Source organism: Tachyglossus aculeatus, unplaced genomic scaffold (genome assembly GCF_015852505.1).
Source record: "Tachyglossus aculeatus isolate mTacAcu1 unplaced genomic scaffold, mTacAcu1.pri scaffold_67_arrow_ctg3, whole genome shotgun sequence".
Taxonomy (NCBI): Eukaryota; Metazoa; Chordata; class Mammalia; order Monotremata; family Tachyglossidae; genus Tachyglossus; species Tachyglossus aculeatus.
The window spans coordinates 254,192-274,941 of NW_024045091.1; the positions used below are offsets into that span (position 1 = coordinate 254,192).

Genomic DNA, 20,750 nt, shown 5'->3' on the forward strand with positions numbered 1-20,750 from the left:
GCGGAGAAGTGAAGTGACCTGTCCCAGGGCCCCGAGCAGACAGCCTGCTGCGTTGGTATTAGAACCCAGGAGTCCTGACTCCTCGCCCAACCCTCTATCCACCACGTCACGCCACTGCTCCACACACCTACTGGGTTCCTGTGGGGCAACTCCCGAGAGGAACTCCGAGCGGGGCCTCCCAGAGGGACCCCTCCCTTCTCTCCCCGGAGCCGGACTGGATGGCGGAGCATTTCAGCCTCTGTCAGGAAGGGCAGATGGAGTACAAATACTTGGTACCTGCAGCAGAGCGTTCTGGAATCAGCCGGGAGCAACCCGGAGACAAATGGGAAGGGTGTCAGGCCCAGGGCAGCCGAGACCGACAGAGCGGGGCCACCGGAAAGAGGCCCCTCATGTCCTCCTGGCCCGTCCCGGTGAGTCTGAAGAACGGGGAAGGGCAGTCTTTAGAGGTGAGATGGAATAATAATAATAATAATGGTATTTGTTTAGCGCTTACTATGTGCAAAGCACTGTTCTAAGCACTGTGGGGGGATACAAGGTGATCCGGTTGTCCCACATGAGGCTCACAGTCTTCATCCCCATTTTCCAGATGAGGTAACTGAGGCCCAGAGAAGTGAAGTGACTTCCCAAAGTCACACAGGTGACAAATCGCAGAGCTGGGATTAGAACCCACGACCTCTGACTCCCAAGCCCGGGCTCTTTCCACTGAGCCACGCTGGAAGTTCTCTTGTCTCGCCTCACAGATGCGATCGATGCTGATTGACTACGTAAGGTCATAGATCAGAACCAGGGCAGGTATCTTTCCTCGACCGGTAGCCACTGGGTGAGTGGATACAGCCCAGGCCCGGGAGGCAGAGGATCTGGATTCTCATCCCACCTCTACCCCTCATCTGCTGTGTGGTCTTGGGCCAGACGCCTCACTTTTCTGTGCCTCAGTTACCTCCCCTGTAAAATGGGGATTAAGACTGTGAGCCCCAGGTGGGACAGGGACTGTGTCCAACCTGCTAAGCTTGGATCTACCCTAGTGTTTAGAACAGTTTTTGACATAGAGTAAGCACTTAATTAGTACCATTCAAAAAAAAGAGAAGTGAAGTGTCTTGCCCAAGGTCACACAGCTGGCGAGTGGCCGGGCCAGGAATAGAACACAGGCCTTCTGACTCCCGGGTCTGGGCTCTTCCCACAGGACCATACTGCTTCTTTGTTGTCTCTCTCTCTGTCTCTCTACTCCTATCTCCCTTTCTTTCCCCCCTCTCCCTTTCTGTTGGTTTTCTTTCTCGGTCTCTCTCTTCCTCTTTCTCCCTCTCCTTTTCTACCGCTCTTTCTCTCTCTCCACCCATCTCCGTATTCGCCTTTCTGATGACCACCCACATATCTTAGTGTTTCTGCTTTTGGTTCTGTCTCAAACTTCACTGTTCTCCTCTATTTCTCTGTCTTCATGCCTCTACCCTTCTCAATTTTTCTGGGCTTTCGATTTATATTTCTTTGAGTTTCTCTTCTTGTCTTGGACCTTTTGTTTCTATCTCTCTGCAGGTCGTTAGTCGAAGTAGCAACAACAGTAGTAGTAACAGTCATAATAATAACGGTGGCACTTGTTAAGCGCTTACTCTGTGTGAAGCACTTTTCTAAGCGCTGGGGAGGATACAAGGTGATCAGGTTATCCCCCGGGGGGCTCACGGTCTTCATCCCCATTTTGCAGATGAAGTAACTGAGGCCCAGAGACGTTAAGTGACTTGCTAAAGGTCACAGGGCTGACAAGCGCCGGAGCCGGGATTAGAACCCATGACCTCTGACTCCCAAGCCCGGGATCTTTCCACTGAGCCACGCTGCTTCTCTACTAGTGGTAGAGTTATTCCTATTAACATCTTCCTCTCTTCTAGATTGCAAGCTGATTATGGGCGGTGAACATATCTACGAATTTTACTGTAGTGTACTCTCCTAAGCACTAAGAACAGTGCTCTGCACAAAATAAGCGCTCAGCAAATACCACTGATTAATTGACTGACAACGGTAATGGTAATAATAATAATTAGGCTATTTCATTCATTCAATCGCATTTATTGAGCGCTTACTGTGTGCAAAGCACTGTATTAAGCGCTTGAAAAGTACAATGAATAGCGTTAATCCCTACCCAACAGCAGGCTCACAGGCTAGAAGCACTTAACAAATACCATTATTATCAGTATGAATACTAGTTATTAAATAGTAAACACTGAACGAATACCATAAAAATGTAAGCCTAATATTTTCAGGTGATAATAATAATAAAATTATGGTATTTCTTAAGCACTTCCTAAGTGCCAAGCACTGTTTTAAGTGCTAGGGTAGATACAGGGTAATCAGGTTGTCCCACTTGGGGCTCGCAGTCTTCATCCCCATTTTACAGATGAGGCAACTGAGGCACAGAGAAGCGAAGTGGGTCGCCCAAGGTCACACAGCAGACACGTGGCGGAGGTGGGATTAGAACCCGCGACCTCTGACACCTAAGCCACGCTGCTTCTCTAATAATCAGATTGGACATAGACCCTTTCCCACAAGGGGCTCGCAGTTTTCATAACAGGGAGAAAATGTTATTTACCGCTATTTGCGAATGAAGGAACTGAGGCCAGAGGTGTTATGTGACTGGCCCAAGGTCTCACAGCAGGTCACACTGCAAGCTAGTGGCAGAGCTAGAATTAAAACTCCGTCTCCTGGGCTAGATATCTCCTTGAATTTTGTTTGGTCTCTGAGCTTCTGCCGCCCTGTCTCTGTTTATCTGCATCTGCCTGTCTTTTAGTCACCCTGCCACTTCGTGTTTACTGGGGATAGGAGAGTAGGGGTCTGCCAGACATGAAGGGAGAGGGATTCCAGGGCAGATAGGCTAGTGTGACTAGATAAATAAGAGCAGTTGCAGCATCTCAATCCTCAAAAACCTTTAAGAAGAGGAAACGTTCCCGGGAGAATAAATCGGTTTGAGTGCTTGTCTTCATTCCAGGCCAGAGGCCGAGGAACAGGAATCCGAGAGGTCCGATTTCATTCATTCATTCCCTAGAGGTCCGATGCAACCTAAAAATTTCACTTGTCTTGTGTTTTTCTCGGAGTGATACTCAACTGATTTCTTTGTACCCTCAGGCAGTCCTCAGACCACATGGTCAATCACACAGTTGTCACGGAATTCCTCCTGCTGGGATTCTCGGAGGTGCGGGAGCTGCGGCTGGCCCAGGCCGTGTTGTTCCTTCTGGTCTACCTGGCGGCCCTGACGGGGAATCTCCTCATCGTCGCCGTCACCGTCCTCGACCGGCGCCTACACACCCCCATGTACTTCTTCCTCAGTAACCTGTCCGTCTTCGACCTCTGCTACATCTCCGTCACTGTCCCCAAATCCATCCTCGATGCCCTAGTCAACAACAGATCCATCTATTTCAGAAACTGTGTGGTCCAGGTCTTTTTAATGGATCTGTCTGTTGCTTCGGAGCTGTCCTTCCTCACGGCAATGTCCTACGACCGCTACGTGGCCATCTGCCTCCCCCTGTGCTACAACCTCATCATGGACGGAGGGGCCTGTGGGAAGATGGTAGCTGCCTCCTGGCTCAGCGGGGGTTCTTCGGGACGATGTACTCGGCCGGGACGTTCACATTAAGCTTCTGCGAGTCCAACGTGATCCGGCAGTTCTTCTGCGATGCTCCCTCCTTACTGAAGATCTGTTCGGAAACACACGTTGTCGTTGACGTCACCGTGGTTACGGGTATCGGCTTTGGTTTCGTCTCCTTCATCTCCATCGTCGTCTCCTACTTCCGCATCTTCTCGGCCGTGCTGAGGTTCCCGTCCACCGAGAGTCGGGTCAAAGCCTACTCCACCTGCCTGCCCCACCTCGCCGTCGTCACCCTTTTTCTCTCACCCGGAAGCTTTGCCTACGTCAAACTCGTGTCAGAATCCCCCTCGACGCTGGACCTGCTGGTATCCGTGTTCTACATCGTGGTCCCCCCCGCCCTGCACCCTCTCATCTACAGCCTGAGGAACCGGGACATAAAAGCCGCCTTGAGGAAAATCTGTGGCTGAAACCCATCTCTCTTGTCTGGTCTCCCCTCTGCGTCGACACTGAAATTGGCTGTGTATCCCTTAAGCAGTCTGTTACTCCCCCCAGCCCCACGATACTCGTATACATAGTGTCGTGAACTACTATTTCCCCTAACACTGAAATACTTTAATGTCCGTCTCTCCTTGTAGACCGTAAGCTTCTTGAGGGCAAGTATCATGTCTACCAACTCCTTTCTACCCCTCTCAAGTGCTTAGTACAGTGCTCTGCAAGCAGTAAGTGTTCAGTAAAAGCCCATTGATTGATTGATTGCCGTCGCGATCCCCAAAAATGCATAGGGACAGGAAGCCAGAGACCTCAGAGGGGACGGCGGGAGAGACAGAGAAGATGGAGAAGGGCGATGGGCAGATCCTCGAAACCAAGGGTGGAATGGTCAGAGGATGGTGAGAGGCTGCCTTTTGGGTTGGCAGTGGGCCCACAAAGACAGGGCAGCCAGGGGGGAAGGGTGTAGAGGAGGAAGATTACCCAGAAATCATTGCTACAGGAAGTGGGCCACAATCAGAGGCTATTAGAGTCCCAGAGAGAACAAATCCTGGGTCACAATTGCACAGGGAGAAAGCAGGAACTAGAGGGAAAAACTATAAGCTCAATTTTTTTTAATGGTACTAAAGTGCTTACTAGGTTTCAGGTACAGCACCAAGTGATGGGAAAAGAGAAGAAGCAAGGTCTATGGGTAGAGCATGGGCCTGGGAATTGAACTTAGTCTGTGAGTCCCATGATGGAGATGGACTGTGTCCAATCTGATTCTCTTATATGTATCCAGCATTTAGTGCAGTGCTTGGCACATAGTAAGTACTTAACAAATATTATTATTATTATTATTATTATCATTATTATTATTATTAGTCTGTTTGGATCTCGCTGACTCTCACCAAAGGCTGAAACTTCAGTCTAGTCTCTTCAGTTTAGATTTTCTCCTGAAAACTTACACAGGGCCATGAAGATGGAAATGTTAATTAATCAATGGTATTTATTGAGCACTTACTGTGTGCAGAACACTGTACTAAGTGCTTGGGAAAGTACCATACAACAGAGTTGGTAGACGTGTCCCTTGCCTGCAATAAAGGAAAAGAAAAAAGAGGACTTTCTGAAATAGATGGCAGACGCAGATGCCGGTGAGATTTGAGGTGATCCTGAGCAGACATATGACCATCAGAGGTTGAATTAAACCTCCAGCGCCTTTTCCATAAATCTTGTATGAGCTGCCAATGTTTTTCGGGAGCCACCATGCTTCCTCCACTGGAGTGTTCTTTTCTTTTCAGAAAAACTTTCCAGTAGTACTATTATGGGTATGTGACAGGAAGATTTGTTGCTATATGATCTAAATAATACTAATAATAATAACCATAATGATGATGGTGTCTGAGATACAAATAAGAATTTGCTAAAAGATCTTTGTGAGATTGTGGAAGTAGGCAAATTTAGCCAATAGGCACCGAAATGTGTTGGCTGAGCAAAGAGAACCTTAAAACATGACAAGGACATGGAAATCAGAGCAACTCCTTTAAGAAGATCTCAAATCCAAGCCAGGTGAGGACTTTGGGGTTTTATTGCCTCATACAGAAGAGAAATGGAAGCTTCCTTTCCTTTTTCTTTCTTGCCTCACTTTGCCTTTATTTCACTGAGTTCTAGAATTAGAATCTACTGCCTTTAGCTTGTATTCTGTTGTATTAATTATACATTTTAAAAATTATAAAATTCTAATTTCTTATAATCCTGAGTATTTATTGACTGCTATTGCTGTGCAGAGCACTGTAATGAAGGCTTGGGAGACTACAATAGAGTTAGTAGCTGTCTGAACGTATGAATTTAGTTTGGAAGTTACCCGGTCCAGTGCCTCATGGTGGTATCCAGTTTTCAGCAGGTCTGGTCCTGCAGTTATGGAAGTGGACATCTTCATATCTATTTTCAGCTTAGAGCCTCCCTCTGTTCGGTCCTGTTACTGAATGTCTCAGCTCAGAAGCGGCAGGGTTTTTATAGAGACCCGCGAGGTGAATTCAAAGGCTTTGCAGGAAGTGGGGGCTGGGTCAGAGAAGGGTCAGGTGCCCCTCTGGGGATGCGCTTTCCGTTTGGATGGCATCAGCTCACTTCCAAGATGGCACACATGAAATAATAATAATAATAATAATAATAATATTTGTTGGATGCTTACTATGTGCAAAGCTCTGTTCTAAGCACTGGGGGGGGGGATACAAGGTGATCAGGTTGTCCCACCTGGGGCTCACAGTTTTAATCTCCATTTTACAGATGAAGGAACTGAGACACAGAAGTTAAGTGACTTGCCCAAAATCACACAGCTGACAAGTGGCGGAGCCGGGATTAGAATCCATGACCTCTGACTCCCAAGCCCGAGCTCTTTCCACAGAGCCACGCTGCTTCTCTGAGTCATCCTAGTATGCTACATGCCCAGTTAACATGTGACATCACTGGCGTTTCTGGGCTCGGTGTATCCCCTCATCACTCATTCTTTGGTAAAGACAAAAAGAAAAAAGGTTGTCTGACGGTTTTGACACCTGTCTACATGTTTTGTTTTGTTGTCTGTCTCCCCCTTCTAGATTGTACGCCCGTTGTTGGGTAGGGACCGTCTCTATATGTTGCCGACTTGTACTTCCCAAGCGCTTAGTACAGTGCTCTGCACACAGTAAGCGCTCAATAAATACAATTGAATGAATGAATGAAAGGAGCTGATCTGCCACTTTTCTGCTGTGCGATCTTGGGCAAGTCCTTTCACTTCTCTGAAGTCGCCTCATCTGTAAAATGGGGTTGAAGACTGGGAGCCCCACAGGGGAAAGGAACTGTGTCTCCTGATTAACTTGTCCTTAACCCAGAGTTTAGTACAGTGCCTGGCACATAATAAATGTTAAACAAATACCATTAAAAAGATAATTAATAATAGATATCGAGTCACTGAACAGAGAGGTGGTGGAGCTGGGATGAATAATAATAATGATGATGATATTCATTCATTCTTTGATTCGATCGTATTTATTGAGCGCTTACTGTGTGCAGAGCACTGTACTAAGCACTTGGAAAGTACAATTCAGCACTAAAGAGAGACAATCCCTGTCCACACAGGGCTCACAGTCTAGAAGGGGGGAGACAGACATCAAAACAAGTAAACAGACATTTATATAAATACATAGAATTGTAGATATGTACATATACACACAAATGGTGTTGGGCTGGGAAGGGGTAGAGGAAAGGGAGTGAGTCGGGACGACGGGGAGTGCGGGAGGAGCTGAGGAAAAGGGAAACTTAGCCTGGGATCAATCAATCAATCAATCAATCGTATTTATTGAGCGCTTACTATGTGCAGAGCACTGTACTAAGCGCTTGGGAAGTACAAATTGGCAACAGATAGAGACAGTCCCTACCCAACAGTGGGCTCACAGTCTAAAAGATGATAATGATAATAATTGTATTTGCTATTTGCTGCTTCTGAGAAGCAGCGTGGCTCAGTGAAAAGAGCCCGGGCTTTGGAGTCGGAGGTCATGAGTTCAAATCCCGGCTCTGCCAATTGTCAGCTGTGTGACTTTGGGCAAGTCACTTCACTTCTCTGTGCCTCAGTGACCTCATCTGTCAAATAGGAATGAAGACTGGGTGCCCCACGTGGAACAACCTGATCACCTTGTAACCTCCCCAGCATTTAGAACGGTGCTTTGCACAAAGTAAGCGCTTAATAAATGCCATCATCATTATTATTATTATTGTTAAGCACGTACTATGTGCCAGGCATTTTAATAAGTGCTAGGGTGGTTACATGCAAATCCTTTCTAAATCACCTTTCCCCTGAGTTCCCCCACGCACTCTGCTCCTCTAATGCCCAACTACCCACTGGACCTCGATCTCTTCCATGTCCCCTTCGATCCCTCGCCTACGTCCTGCCTCCGCACTGGAATGCCATCCCTCTTCGTAGCCGACAGACAATTAATGACCCTCCCCACCTTCAAAGCCATTCTGAAGGCGTCTCCCCTCCAAGAGGCCTTCGATGATTAAACCCTTTTCTCCCACTCCCTTCTGTGTCATCCTTGCAGCTGAATTTGCAGCCTTCATTCATTTCACACTCTGCCCCACATCACTTATTCCCATAGCTGTCATTCATTTATTGGTATTAATGATGGCATTTATTAAGCACTTACTATGTGCAAAGCGCTGTTCTAAGCGCTGGGGAGGGTACGAGGTGATCAGGTTGTCCCACGGAGGCTCACATTCTTAATGCCCATTTTATAATGAGGTAACTGAGGTGCAGAGAAATTAAGTGACTTGCCCAAAGTCACACGGCTGATAGTTGGCGGAGCCAGGATTTGAATCCATGACCTCTGACCCCAAATCCCGGGCTCTTTCCACTGAGCCACGCTGCTCCTCAATTAATTATAAATGTCTGTCTCCCCCTCTAGACTGTAAGCTCGCTGTGGACAGGGAACATATCTACCAACGCTGTGCGATTGTAGTCTTCCAAACGCTTAGTACGTTGCCTTGCACAGAGTTAGCGCTTAACAAACGTGATTGATCGATTGAATGATTGCTACTACTCCCAAAATGGCCACCCCAGAGAAGCAGCGTGGCACAGTGGAAAGAGTACGGGCTTGGGAGTCAGAGGTCATGGGTTCTAATCCCGCCTCCCCCACGTATCTGCTGTGTGACTTTGGGAAAGTCACTTAACTTCTCTGAGCCAGTTACCGCATCTGTCAAATGGGGATGAAGACTGTGAGACCCCCGTCGGACAACCTGATCACCTTGTAACCTCTCCAGCGCTTAGAACAGTGCTTGGCACCTAGTAAGCGCTTAATAAATGCCATTATTATTATTATTATTATGTTTATTCTGGTCATGCTTGCCACCAGAGTTTGCAATAACGTTCTGGGAGGTCAGACGGTGTCCATCTCCTGCCCTATTGCCCATTTAGATTTCATTCCTCCAAACATTCTCTGCTTCCCTCCTCTACCCGCCCCCCGTTTTTTGTAAATGGTACTTGTTAAGTGCTTACTATGTGCCAAGCACTATATTAAGCACTGGTGTAGATCCGAAATAATCAGATCCCACATGGGGCTCGCAGTAAAAGGGAAAAGAGGTATTGAATCCCCATTTTTCAGGGGAGGGAACTGAGGCACAGGGAAGTGAAGCGACTTGCGCAAGGTCCCACAGCAGACCAGCCGTGGAGCTGGAATTAGAACCCAGGTCCCCTTACTCCTAGGCCCGGGCTCTTTCCATTAGGTCATGTTGTTTCTGCTGAGATACTCAGATGGTCCTGATTCCTGGCGCGAAATGAGGTTCAAATCTTCTGGGTTTTTATTAATCCCGGAAAGAGAATGATGATTAGTCTGTTGATGTTGTCCTAAGAAGGAGTCCCAGAGTGGGAACCACATGGGAATGGGCAGTTATTTATGTTGCGAGGGCCGGGACCGCAGGGAGCCCACGATCCCGGGCTTGCCAGATTCCCCGATAGTCGGCCGTCTCAGCGGAGCCCCGGGCCTGTCCTCCCACGGGGAATCCCCCAGGAAATAACCTGGCCGTCATCTGAGGGGACGGCGGAGCCAGCCTGAGAGCCGAGACAGGGAGGGAGGATCCTGACAGCCCCCAAGCCTCGCCCAGACCTTCCCGTCACGGCCACCCGCGTTCAGGACCTACGAGACAAAAATAAATTTGCTACTTGCTAAGCGCATAGTATGTCCCAAGAACTGTTGGTAAGTGCTGTCATAGACATAAGACTGTATCTAAACTGTAAGCTCGTTGTGGGTAAGGAATGGGTCTGTTTATTGGTATATTGTACTCTCCCAAGCGCTTAGTACATTGCTTTGCACCCATTGAGCCCTCAATAAATACAATTGAATAACGAATGAATGAACAATCAGATCTGGAACAGTCCAGATGGCGTGAGCCTCTGTCTCATCTGAGGTCGATGCTCCCCAGCCCAGGACGGTCCTGGTGACTCCGGAGAGGAGCAGGGGAAAGGTGAGGGGCAGAAATGGGAAATTTCTCCTGTTCCCGCACAGATATATGCGGGATAAATCGAGGTGACCCAGTTCCCAGTCCAGATCAGAAGAGGAATCTAAGAGGAGGAATCTCTCCATGGGTTAAGGGCAGAGAAATCGTCTGCCAATTTTATTGCAGTATCCTCTCCCAAAACATGAGTCACGTGGTCTGCACATAGTAAGCGCTCACAAATCCTATTGATTGATTGACTGATTGATTGTCTATTCCCGACTCCTTGAAGATATATGAAGGTTAGTACTGTTATTTAACTTCTTTGTGCCTCAGTTACCTCATCTGTAAAATGGGGATTAAAACTGTGAGCCCCACGTGGGACAACCTGATTATCCTCTATCTACCCTAGCACTTAGAACAGTGCTTGGCACACAGTAAGTGCTTAACAAATACCAACATTACTATTAGTAGTAGTAGTAGTATCAATCAAATATATGAAGATTAGGAATAGTAGCAATATTAGGAGTATTGATCAATCAATTAGTGCATAGATCTGTGTATCAATCATATTTACTGAGCACATACTGTGTGTAGAGCGCTCTAAGAAGCATTTGGGAGAGTACAACATAACAGTTAAAAGAAAGGCTCTTTGCTCACAACGAGTTTGCAGTCTAGGGAGAAATTTATAATTTAGAAGTATAGCTATATATCTGTATCTTGATAGATATATGAAGATTAGTAATAGTAATAATAGCAGTATCAGTCAATTAATCGATGGTATTTATTGAGCATGTACTGTTCTCAGAGCTCTACTAAACCCATGATAATTAGGGACTTTGGGCAAGAGAGAAGCAGCGTGGCTCAGGGGAAAGAGCATGGGTTTGGGAGTCAGAGGTCATGGGTTCGAATCCCAGCTCTGCCAATTTTCAGCTGTGTGACTTTGGGCAAGTCACGTAACTTCTCTGTGCCTCAGTTACCTCATCTGTAAAATGGGGATTAAGATTGTGAGCCCCACATGGGACAACCTGATCACCTTGTAACCTCCCCAGCGCTTAGAACTGTGCTTTGCACATAGTAAGTGCTTAACAAATACCAAAAAAGTCACTAACTTATCTGTGCCTCAGTTTGCCTCATCAGTAAAATGGGGATTAAGACGGTGAGCCCCACGTGGGACAGCCTGATTACCTTGTATCTACCCCAGCGCTTAGAACAGTGCTTGGCACATAGTAAGCACTTAACAAATACCATCATCATCATCCTGAGCAAAAGGACTTTACAATCTAGTAATCTCTGTCTCACCCTCTTTGCGGGCAGGGAATATGTCTACCAATTTGTTGTATCCAACTCTCCCAGGTGCTTAAGACAGTGCTCTGCACATTCATTCATTCATTCAATCGTATTTATTGAGCGCTTACTGTGTGCAGAGAACTGTACTAAGCGCTTGGGAAGTACAAGTTGGCAACATCTAGAGACGGTCTCTACCCCACAGTGGGCTCACAGTCTAGAAGGGGGGACAGACAACTAAACAAAACATGTAGACAAGTGTCAAGTCATCAGAATAAATAGAAGTAAAGCTAGATGCACATCATTAACAAAATAAATAGAATAGTAAATATGTTCAAGTAAAAAAAGAGTAATAAATCTGTACAAACATATATACAGGTGCTGTGGGGAGGGGAAGGAGGTAGGGCGGGGCGATGGGGGGAGAGGAAAGAGGGGGCTCAGTCTGGGAAGGCCTCCTGCAGGAGGTGAGCATGGTAAGTGCTTAATAATAATAATAATATTGGCATTTATTACGCTCTTACTATGTGCAAAGCACTGTTCTAAGTGCTCGGGAGGTTACAAGGTGAGTAGGTTGTCCCACGAGGGGCTCACAGTTTTCATCCCCATTTTACAGATGAGAGAACTGAGGCATAGAGAAATTAGGTAAGTTGCCCAAAGTCACACATCTGACAATTGGCAGAGCCGGGGTTTGAACCCATGACCTCTGACTCCAAAGCCCGTGCTCTTTCCACTGAGCCAGGCTGCTTCCCATAAATACCATTGATTTACTAATAGGGGAAGACAGACATTAAAGTAAATTACAGATAGGGGAAGCAGTAGAGAAGAAGAATAGGGATATACTATTGTGATGCCAATTTGTACTTCCCAAGCGCTTAGTACAGTGCTCTGCACATAGTAAGCGCTCAATAAATACGATTGATTGATTGATTGATTGATATACTAATAATAATGGTATTTCTTAAGCGCTTACTATGTGCAAAGCACTGTTCTAAGCGCTGGGGAGGTTACAAGGTGATCAGGTTGTCCCACGTGGGACTCCCAATCTAAATCCCTATTTTACAGATGAAGTAACTGAAGTTAAGAGGCTTGCCCAAGATAATAACAATGGCATTTATTAAGCGCTTACTATGTGCAAAGCACTGTAATAAGCACAGGAGAGGTTACATGGTGATCAGATTGCCCCACGTGGGGCTCACAGTCAATCCCCATTTTACAGATGAGGTCACTGGGAAGTGAAGTGACTTGTCCAAAGTCACCCAGCTGACAATTGGCGTTGCCAGGATCTGAACCATGACATCTGATTCCCAAGCCCGGGCTCTTTCCACTGAGCCACGCTGCTTCACAGCGGACAAGAGGTGGAGGCGAGATTAGAACCCACATCCTCTGACTGCCAAGCCCGGGCTCTTTCTGCCCTCTCCCTGACTTTCCCAAAACTGTTGACGGCACTAACATCCTTCCCTTCTCACAAGCCCGCAACCTTGGTGTCATCCTCGACTCCGCTCTCTCGTTCACCCCTCACATCCAAGCCGTCACCAAAACCTGCCGGTCTCAGCTCCGCACCATTGCCAAGATCCTCCCTTTCCTCTCCATCCAAACCGCTACCCTGCTCGTTCAAGCTCTCATCCTTTCCCGTCTGGACTACTGTATCAGCCTCCTCTCCGATCTCCCATCCTCTTGTCTCTCCCCACTTCAATCCATACTTCACGTCGCTGCCCGGATTGCCTTTGTCCAGAAACGCTCTGAGCATGTTACTCCCCTCCTCAAAAATCTCCAGTGGCTACCAATCAACCTACGCATCAGGCAGAAACTCCTCACCCTCGGCTTCAAGGCTCTCCATCACCTCGCCCCCTCCTACCTCACCTCCCTTTTCTCCTTCTACAGCCCAGCCCGCACCCTCCACTCCTCTGCCGCTAATCTCCTCACCATGCCTCGTTCTCGCCTGTCCCGCCGTCGACCCCCGGCCCATGTCATCCCCCTGGCCAGGAATGCCCTCCCACTCCACATCCGCCAAGCTAGCTCTCTTCCTCCCTTCAAGGCCCTACTAAGAGCTCACCTCCTCCAGGAGGCCTTCCCAGACTGAGCCCCCTCTTTCTTTTCCCCCTCCTCCCCCTCTCCATCCCCTCCGCCTTACCTCCTTCCCTTCGCCACAGCACCTGTATATATGTATATATGTTTGTACGTATTTATTACTCTATTTATTTATTTTACTTGTACAAATTTATTCTATTTATTTTATTTTGTTAATATGTTCTGTGTTGTTCTCTGTCTCCCCCTTCTAGACTGTGAGCCCACTGTTGGGTAGAGACCGTCTCTATATGTTGCCAACTTGTACTTCCCAAGCGCTTAGTATAGTGCTCTGCACACAGTAAGTGCTCAATAAATACGAATGATTGATTGATTGATTTCGACTAAGCCACGCTTCTTCGCGTGTAAACCATCCTTCTCATATAAGTGCTGTGGGGCTGGGGTGAGTATGATAATAATAATAATGTTATTTGTTAAGTGCTTACTATGTGCAAAGCATTGTTCTAAGCGCTGATATCAAAGTGCTTATGGGGTACGGAGCTCAGTTTGTAGGCGACCTGGAAGGGAGCGGAAATATGTACATATTGCTTTAATTCTATTTGTTCTGACGATTTTGACACCTGTCTCCATGTTTTGGTTTGTTGTCTGTCTCCCCCTTCGAGACTGTGAGCCTGTTGTTGGATAGGCACCGTCTCTAAATGTTGCCTACTTGTACTTCCCAAGCGCTTAGTACAGTGCTCTGCACACAGTAAGCGCTCAATAACTACGATTGAATGAATGAATGAAATAGAGTGATGGTGTGAGAGATTAGTCAGGGAAGGCTTCTGGGAGGAGGTGTGATTTTATTAAGGTTTTGAAGCAGGGGAGAATGATCATCTGTTGGCTATGAAGGAGGAGGGAATTCCAGGCCAGGGGGAGGTTGTAGACAAGGGGTCAGTGGAGAGTTGGATGAGATCAAGGTTTAGCGAATAGGTTGACGCTAGAGGAGCCAAGTGTCCGGGCTGGGTTGTAGTCTGAGATTAGCCATCAGGCAGAAGGAAGAGAGCTGATGTGAATTGGTGTTTGATACGGAGAGGGTTGTGTAACCACTGGAGGCTTTTGAGGAGTGGGGAGATGGGCGTATATAACAGAGCAAGCAGGGCAATCTGTGTAGCCTTGGTCTTGGCTGATGATGAAGAATAAAGTGGGCATCAAGAGAAACATTAGAGAATCAATCAATCGATCGTATTTATTGAGCGCTTACTGTGTACAGAGCACTGTACTAAGCGCTTGGGAAGTACAAGTTGGCAACATATAGAGATAGTCCCTACCCAACAGTGGGCTCACAGTCTAAAAGAAGCAGCGTGGCTCCGTGGAAAGAGCACAGGCTTTGGAGTCAGAGGTCAAGGGTTCAAATCCCGGCTCTGCCAATTGTCAGCTGGGTGACTTTCGGCAAGTCACTTCACTGCTCAGTGACCTTATCTGTAAAATGAGGATTAAGACTGTGAGCCCCCCGTAGCACAACCTGATCACCTTGGAACCTCCCCAGCGCTTATAACAGTGCTTTGCACATAGTAAGTGTTTAATAAATGCCATTATTATCAAGATCGGGGAAAGATCTGTCCTGAATCAAGACAGAAATGACAAGACGAGGTTCCTTCCATGATGTTGCCCCATCGCACAATCAATCGATGGTATTTATTGATGGGTTACTCTGTGCAGAACACTGTACTAAGTGCTCGGAAGAGAACGATACAACAGAATTGCTAATAATAATTGTGGTAACTGTTAAGCGCTTTCTACGTGCCGGGCACAGTACTAAGCAAAGTAGATACACGCAAATTGGGTTGGACATTGTCCCTGTCTGACATGAGGCTCGCAGTCTTAATCCCCGTTTTACAGATAAGGTCACTGAGGCATAGAGACGTGAAGTGACTTGTCCAAGGCCACAAAGCAGAATTAGCAGATACGTTCCCCTCCCATAATGAGCTTTAAGTCTCGAAACTTCTCTCCGAGTGTTTTCATCCTTATCTTTATTCACCCCTCCCTCAGCCCCACAGGACTTATGTTTATATCTGTAAATCATTCATTACTATAAATGTCTGTCCCCCGCTCCAGAATGGTAGCTCACTGTGGACAGGGGATGTGTCTACCAGATAAGCAGCGTGGTTCAGTGGAAAGAGCACGGGCTTTGGAGTCAGTGGTCAGGGGTTCAAATCCCGGCTCTGCCACTTGTCAGCTGTGTGACTTTGGGCAAGTCACGTAACTTCTCTGTGCCTCAGTAACCTCATCTGTAAAATGGGGATTGACTCTGAGCCCCCCATGGGACAACCTGATCACCTAGAAGCCTCCCCAGCGCTTAGAACAGTGGTTTTCACATAGTAAGTGCTTAATAAAAGCTATTATTATTATTATTAGCATTACCAGCTCTGTTACGCGATTTATAGCATGCTTTCCCAAGGGCTTAGCATAGCGTTCTGCAGGAAGTAAGCTCTCGATAAATATAATTGATTGATTGATTGTCTAAAATCAGCTCCTACCACAAGATGCCTAAAGTCATTCCATCAGACATGGCCAACGTCTCCACGGTGACGGGATTCCTCCTGCTGGGATTCTCGGAGGTCCAGGAGCTGTGGCTGGCCCAGGCCGTGCTGTTCCTCCTGGTCTACCTGACGGCCCTAACGGGGAACCATCTCATCGTCGCCGTCAACATCCTCGACCGGCGTCTCCACACCCCCATGTACTTCTTCCTCAGGAACCTGTCCGTCCTCGACCTCTGCTACATCTCCATCACCGTCCCCAAATCCATCCACGACTCTCTGACCGACCGTAGAGAAATCTCCCTCCTGGCCTGTGCTGCCCAAGTCTTCTTAGTGGTTTTCCTTGCTGTTTCAGAGATGTCCCTCCTCATGATGATGTGCTACGACCGCTATGCGGCCATCTGCCAACCCCTGCGATACGACCTCATCATGGACAGAGGGGCCTGTGGGAAGATGGCGGCCGCCTCCTGGCTCAACGGGGGGCTCTTCGGGGCGATGTACTCGGCCGGGATATTTAAATTAAGCTTCTGCGAATCCAACGTGATCCAGCAGTTCTTCTGCGATGTCCCTGCCTTACTGAAGAACTCCTGCTCGGAAACGCACGTTGTAATTGACGTCAGCGTGGACGTGGGTATCGGCTTTGGTTCCGTCTCCTTCGTCTCCCTCGTCGTCTCCTACGTCCGCATCTTCTTGGCCGTACTGAGGTTCCCGTCCACCGAGAGTCGGGCCAAAGCCTTCTCCACCTGCTTGCCCCACGTCGCCGTCATCACCCTTTTCCTCTCGACTGGAGCCTTGGCTTATCTCAAGCCCGTGTGAGACTCCCTCTCGACGCTGGACCTCCTGGTGTCCGTGTTCTACTCCGTGGTGCCCCCCGTCCTGAACCCCCTAATCTACAGCCTGAGGAACCGGGACATGAAGGCTGCCCTTGGGAGGATGCTGGGAGTGACAGGGTGGCCCTGGGGAAGTGGGACACACGAAGGCCTCCATGGGGAGGGGACTAGGTGTGACAGGATGGCTCTGAGAAACAGGGATGTGCAGGCCGCCCTAGGGAGGGGGCTGGCTGTGAGGGGATAGTCCTGAGGAACGGGCAAACATGAAGGCCACCACGGGGAGGGTGCTGAGCACGAGAGGATGCGCCTGAGGAAGTGGGCAGGCCGCCCTGCGGAATGTGCTGGGTGTGAGGGGATGGCCCTGAGGAAGAGGGATATGAAGTCCGCTCTGAGGAGAACTCTGAGCTAAGACCCTTTTACCAAGAGTCAGATAAACCTTTCCACATCAATCTGCCCCCTCCTACCTCACCACCCTGTTATCCTTCTATAACCCAGCCCACCCATTTCGCTCCTCTAGTGACAGACTACTCATTGTCCCTCCATTTCGTCTACCTCATTGTCGACCCCTAGCTAACGTCCTGCCTCTGGCCTGGAATCCCCTCCCTCTTCATGTCCAAAAGACTCTCTCCACTTTCAAAGCCATAGTGAAGGTACATCTCCTCCAAAAGGCCTTCTCAAACTAAGCCCTCATCTCTCATTCCCTTCTGAGTCGTCTGTGCACTTGTATTACACCCTTTATTCGCTCCACCTTCTGCCCCGCGGCACTTAATAATAATGATGATGGCATTTATTAAGCGTTTACTCTGTGCAAAGCACTGTTCTAAGCGCTGGGGAGGTTACAAGGTGATCGGGTGTTCCACGGGGGGCTCACAGTCTTCATCTCCATTTTACAGATGAGGTCACTGAGGCCCAGAGAAGTGAAGTGACTTGCCTAAAGTCACACAGCTGACAATTGGCAGAGCCAGGATTTGAATCCATGAACTCTGACTCCAAAGCCCGGGCCTTTCCACTGAGCCACGCTGCTTCTCTCACTGCTTGTTCTTATCTGATATTTAGTTATTTATTTATATCGTCCATCTCGCCCTCTAGACTGTCGCTCATTGTGGGCGGGGAATATGTCTACCAACTCTGTTATGCTGTACTCTCCCATATGCTTAGTACAGCGTTCTCCACATAGTAAGCGTTCAATCGATACGATTAATTGATCGATTGATTACTTCGATCTTATGCCGTCGAGCCATCTCTGATCCATAGCGATGCCATGGACACATCTCTCCCATCTCATTCATTCAATCATATTTATTGAGCGCTTACTGTGTGCAGAGCACTGTACTAGGCGCGTGGGAAGAACAAGTTGGCAACATATAGAGACGGTCCCTACCCAGTAATGGGCGCCCCAACTCCAACTGCAATCGTTCTGGTGACATATCCCTAGAGTTTCCTTGGTAAAAATCCGGAAGTGGTTTACCATCGCCTCCTTCTGCAGAGGAAACTTTGGTCTCCACCCTCTACTCTCCCCCATGCCGCTGCTGCCCAGCACAGGTGAGTTTTGACCTGTAGCAGATTGTCCACCACTCGCTCGCCACTGCCCAAACGACGAATGGAAATGCTTCGGCCTGACTCTCCCTCCCGTAGTCGAGACTGGTAGAGGACTTGGAAACTCTCCAGGTGTGACCCTGAGAGGGGATGATTGATTACTACTACTCCAAAATGGCCATTCCTTGTTGCATCCTAAATTGGATGCAATTAAGCACTCAGTAAATACGACTGAATGAATGAATGAATGGATTCTGTACCAGACCTAAGATGGTTTCTGTGATACTGGCCACCAGAGGGGAAAGTAATAATAATAATTGTTAAGCGCTTACTATGTCCCAAGCACTGTTCTAAGCGCTGGAAGAGCACTGGGAAGTCATACAGTATCCATTCCCTGCCCTCCCCCTGTTCCTCTGGACAGGCTCCGTGAACAGCGAGGCCAACTTAGATTTCATTCCTCCAACCATTCTCTGGTATCTGTTAGAACAGTGCTTTGCACATAGGAAGTGCTTAACAAATACTATCATAATTATTATTATTAAGTGCTTACCGTATTCCAGGCACTGAACTAAACACAGGAGAGATATAATAATAATAATAATAATAATAATAATAATAATAATAATAATAATGGCATTTATTAAGGGATTACTATGTGCAAAGCACTGTTGTAAGCGCTGGCGAGGTTACAAGGTGATCAGGTTGTCCCACAGGGGACTCACAGTCTTCATCCCCATTTTACAGATGAGGTAACTGAGGCAAAGAGAAGTGAAGTGACTTGCCCAAAGTCGCACAGCTGACAATTGGCATAGATGGGATTTGAACCCATTACCTTTGAATCAAGCTAATCGGGTTAGACACAGTCCCTGTCCCACATGGGGCTTAGAATCTTAGTCTCCATTTTAGAGCGGCCCATAGAAGTGAAGTCATTGGCCCAGGGTCACACAGCAGACAAGTGGCGGAAGCAGGATTAGAACCCAGGAACTTCTGATTTCCGCTCTATCCATCAGGCTACACTGCTTCGCCTTGGCTTCCTCCTGAAATAAAAATCATTTTGAATGGGTGTTCAATTACCTGTTCATGTATCCTCTCGGCCTTAAGCTCACTGTGGGCAGGGTGCTTACCAACCCTATTTTATTGTCCTCGCCCAAGGTTTTAGTACAGTGCTGTGCACGCAGTAAGAGCTAAACAAATCCAGTGCTTAGAACAGTGCTTTGCACATAGTAAGCGCTTAATAAATGCCGTCATTATTATTATTATTAAATACCTTTGATTGATTGACTCCTCTGGACCGTAATTATATATACATAAATCAATGGTTATGTTATAATTATATTATTTATATTCATGTGTGTCTCCCCCTCAAGTGTATAAGCTCGTTGTGGGCAAGGTACGTGACTACAAACTATTACAGTTTATATCATACTCTCCCGTGGGCTTAATACAGCACTCAGCACACAGTAAGTGGTCAATAAATATCAACTGTCTGCAATCAGGTTCCATCACAAGATGCCTAAAGGCAACCCGCCGGACGGCGCCGATGTTTCTATGGTGACGGGATTCCGCCTGCTGGGATTCTTGGCGATCCGGTAGCTGCAGCCGGTCCAGGCCGCGCTGTTCCTCCTGGTCTACCCGGCGGCCCTGACGGGGAATCTCCTCATCGTCGCCGTCACTGCCCTCGAACGGCGCCTCCACACCCCCATGTATTTCTTCCTCAGGAACCTGTCCGTCCTCGACCTCGGCCTCATCTCTGTCACCGTCCCCAAATCCATTGTCATCTTTCTGACGCAGGGACACTCCATCTCCTCCCTGGGCTGTGCGGCGCAGGTCTGTCTGGTGATCCTGTTTGCGAGCTCTGTGTACTTCATCCTCACGGCCATGTCCCACGACCACTACGCCGCCATCTTTCTCCCCCCTGCGCTACGAGGTCTTCAGGGCCCCAGGGTCCTGTAGGAAGATGGCCGCCACCTCATGGCTCAGCCGGTAACACAGCAGGTAAGTAGCGGAGCCAGGATTAGGACCCAGGTCCTCTGCCTCCCAGGCCCGGGCTCTACCCCTTAGGCCAGTCTGCTTCCCACTGATTAAGGATCTTTACACCTTAGTGTGCATTCTCCCCCATCTAAGCAGCGTGGCTCAGTGGAAAGAGCCCGGGCTTTGGAATCAGTGGTCTTGGGTTCAAATCCAGGCTCCGCCAGTTGTCAGCTGTGTGACTTTGGGCGAGTCACTTCACTTCTCTGGGCCTCAATTCCCACATCTGTAAAATGGGTATTAGAGACTGGGACAACCTGATCACCTTGTAACCTCCCCAGCGCTTAGAACAGTGCTTTGCACATAGTAAGCGCTTAATAAATGCCATCATTATTATTATCTAGACTCTAAGCTCGTTGTGGGAAGGGAAAGTGCTAATTCTGTTGCACTGTGTTCTCCCAAATGCTTAGTACAGTGCCCTGCACATAGTAAGCACTCAATAAATATGATTGATTGATTAATTATTCCTTCTAGATGATGCTTGGGAGGGGAAATACATCAAGCTGGTTGTTGGGTAGGGATTATCCCTGTTGC

The 20,750-nt window shown here is 47.9% G+C and overlaps 1 protein-coding gene across 1 annotated transcript; it reads left to right on the plus strand.

Annotated features, from left to right (window-relative positions):
* The first annotated feature begins 5,178 nt into the window (after positions 1-5,178).
* On the plus strand, positions 5,179-17,222 carry LOC119923949 (olfactory receptor 14A2-like). Its single transcript, XM_038743102.1, has 4 exons — positions 5,179-5,184; positions 15,904-16,022; positions 16,116-16,543; positions 17,170-17,222. Exons 1-4 carry the CDS (start codon positions 5,179-5,181, stop codon positions 17,220-17,222), a joined length of 606 nt encoding a protein of 201 aa, XP_038599030.1.
* The last annotated feature ends 3,528 nt before the right edge of the window (positions 17,223-20,750 follow it).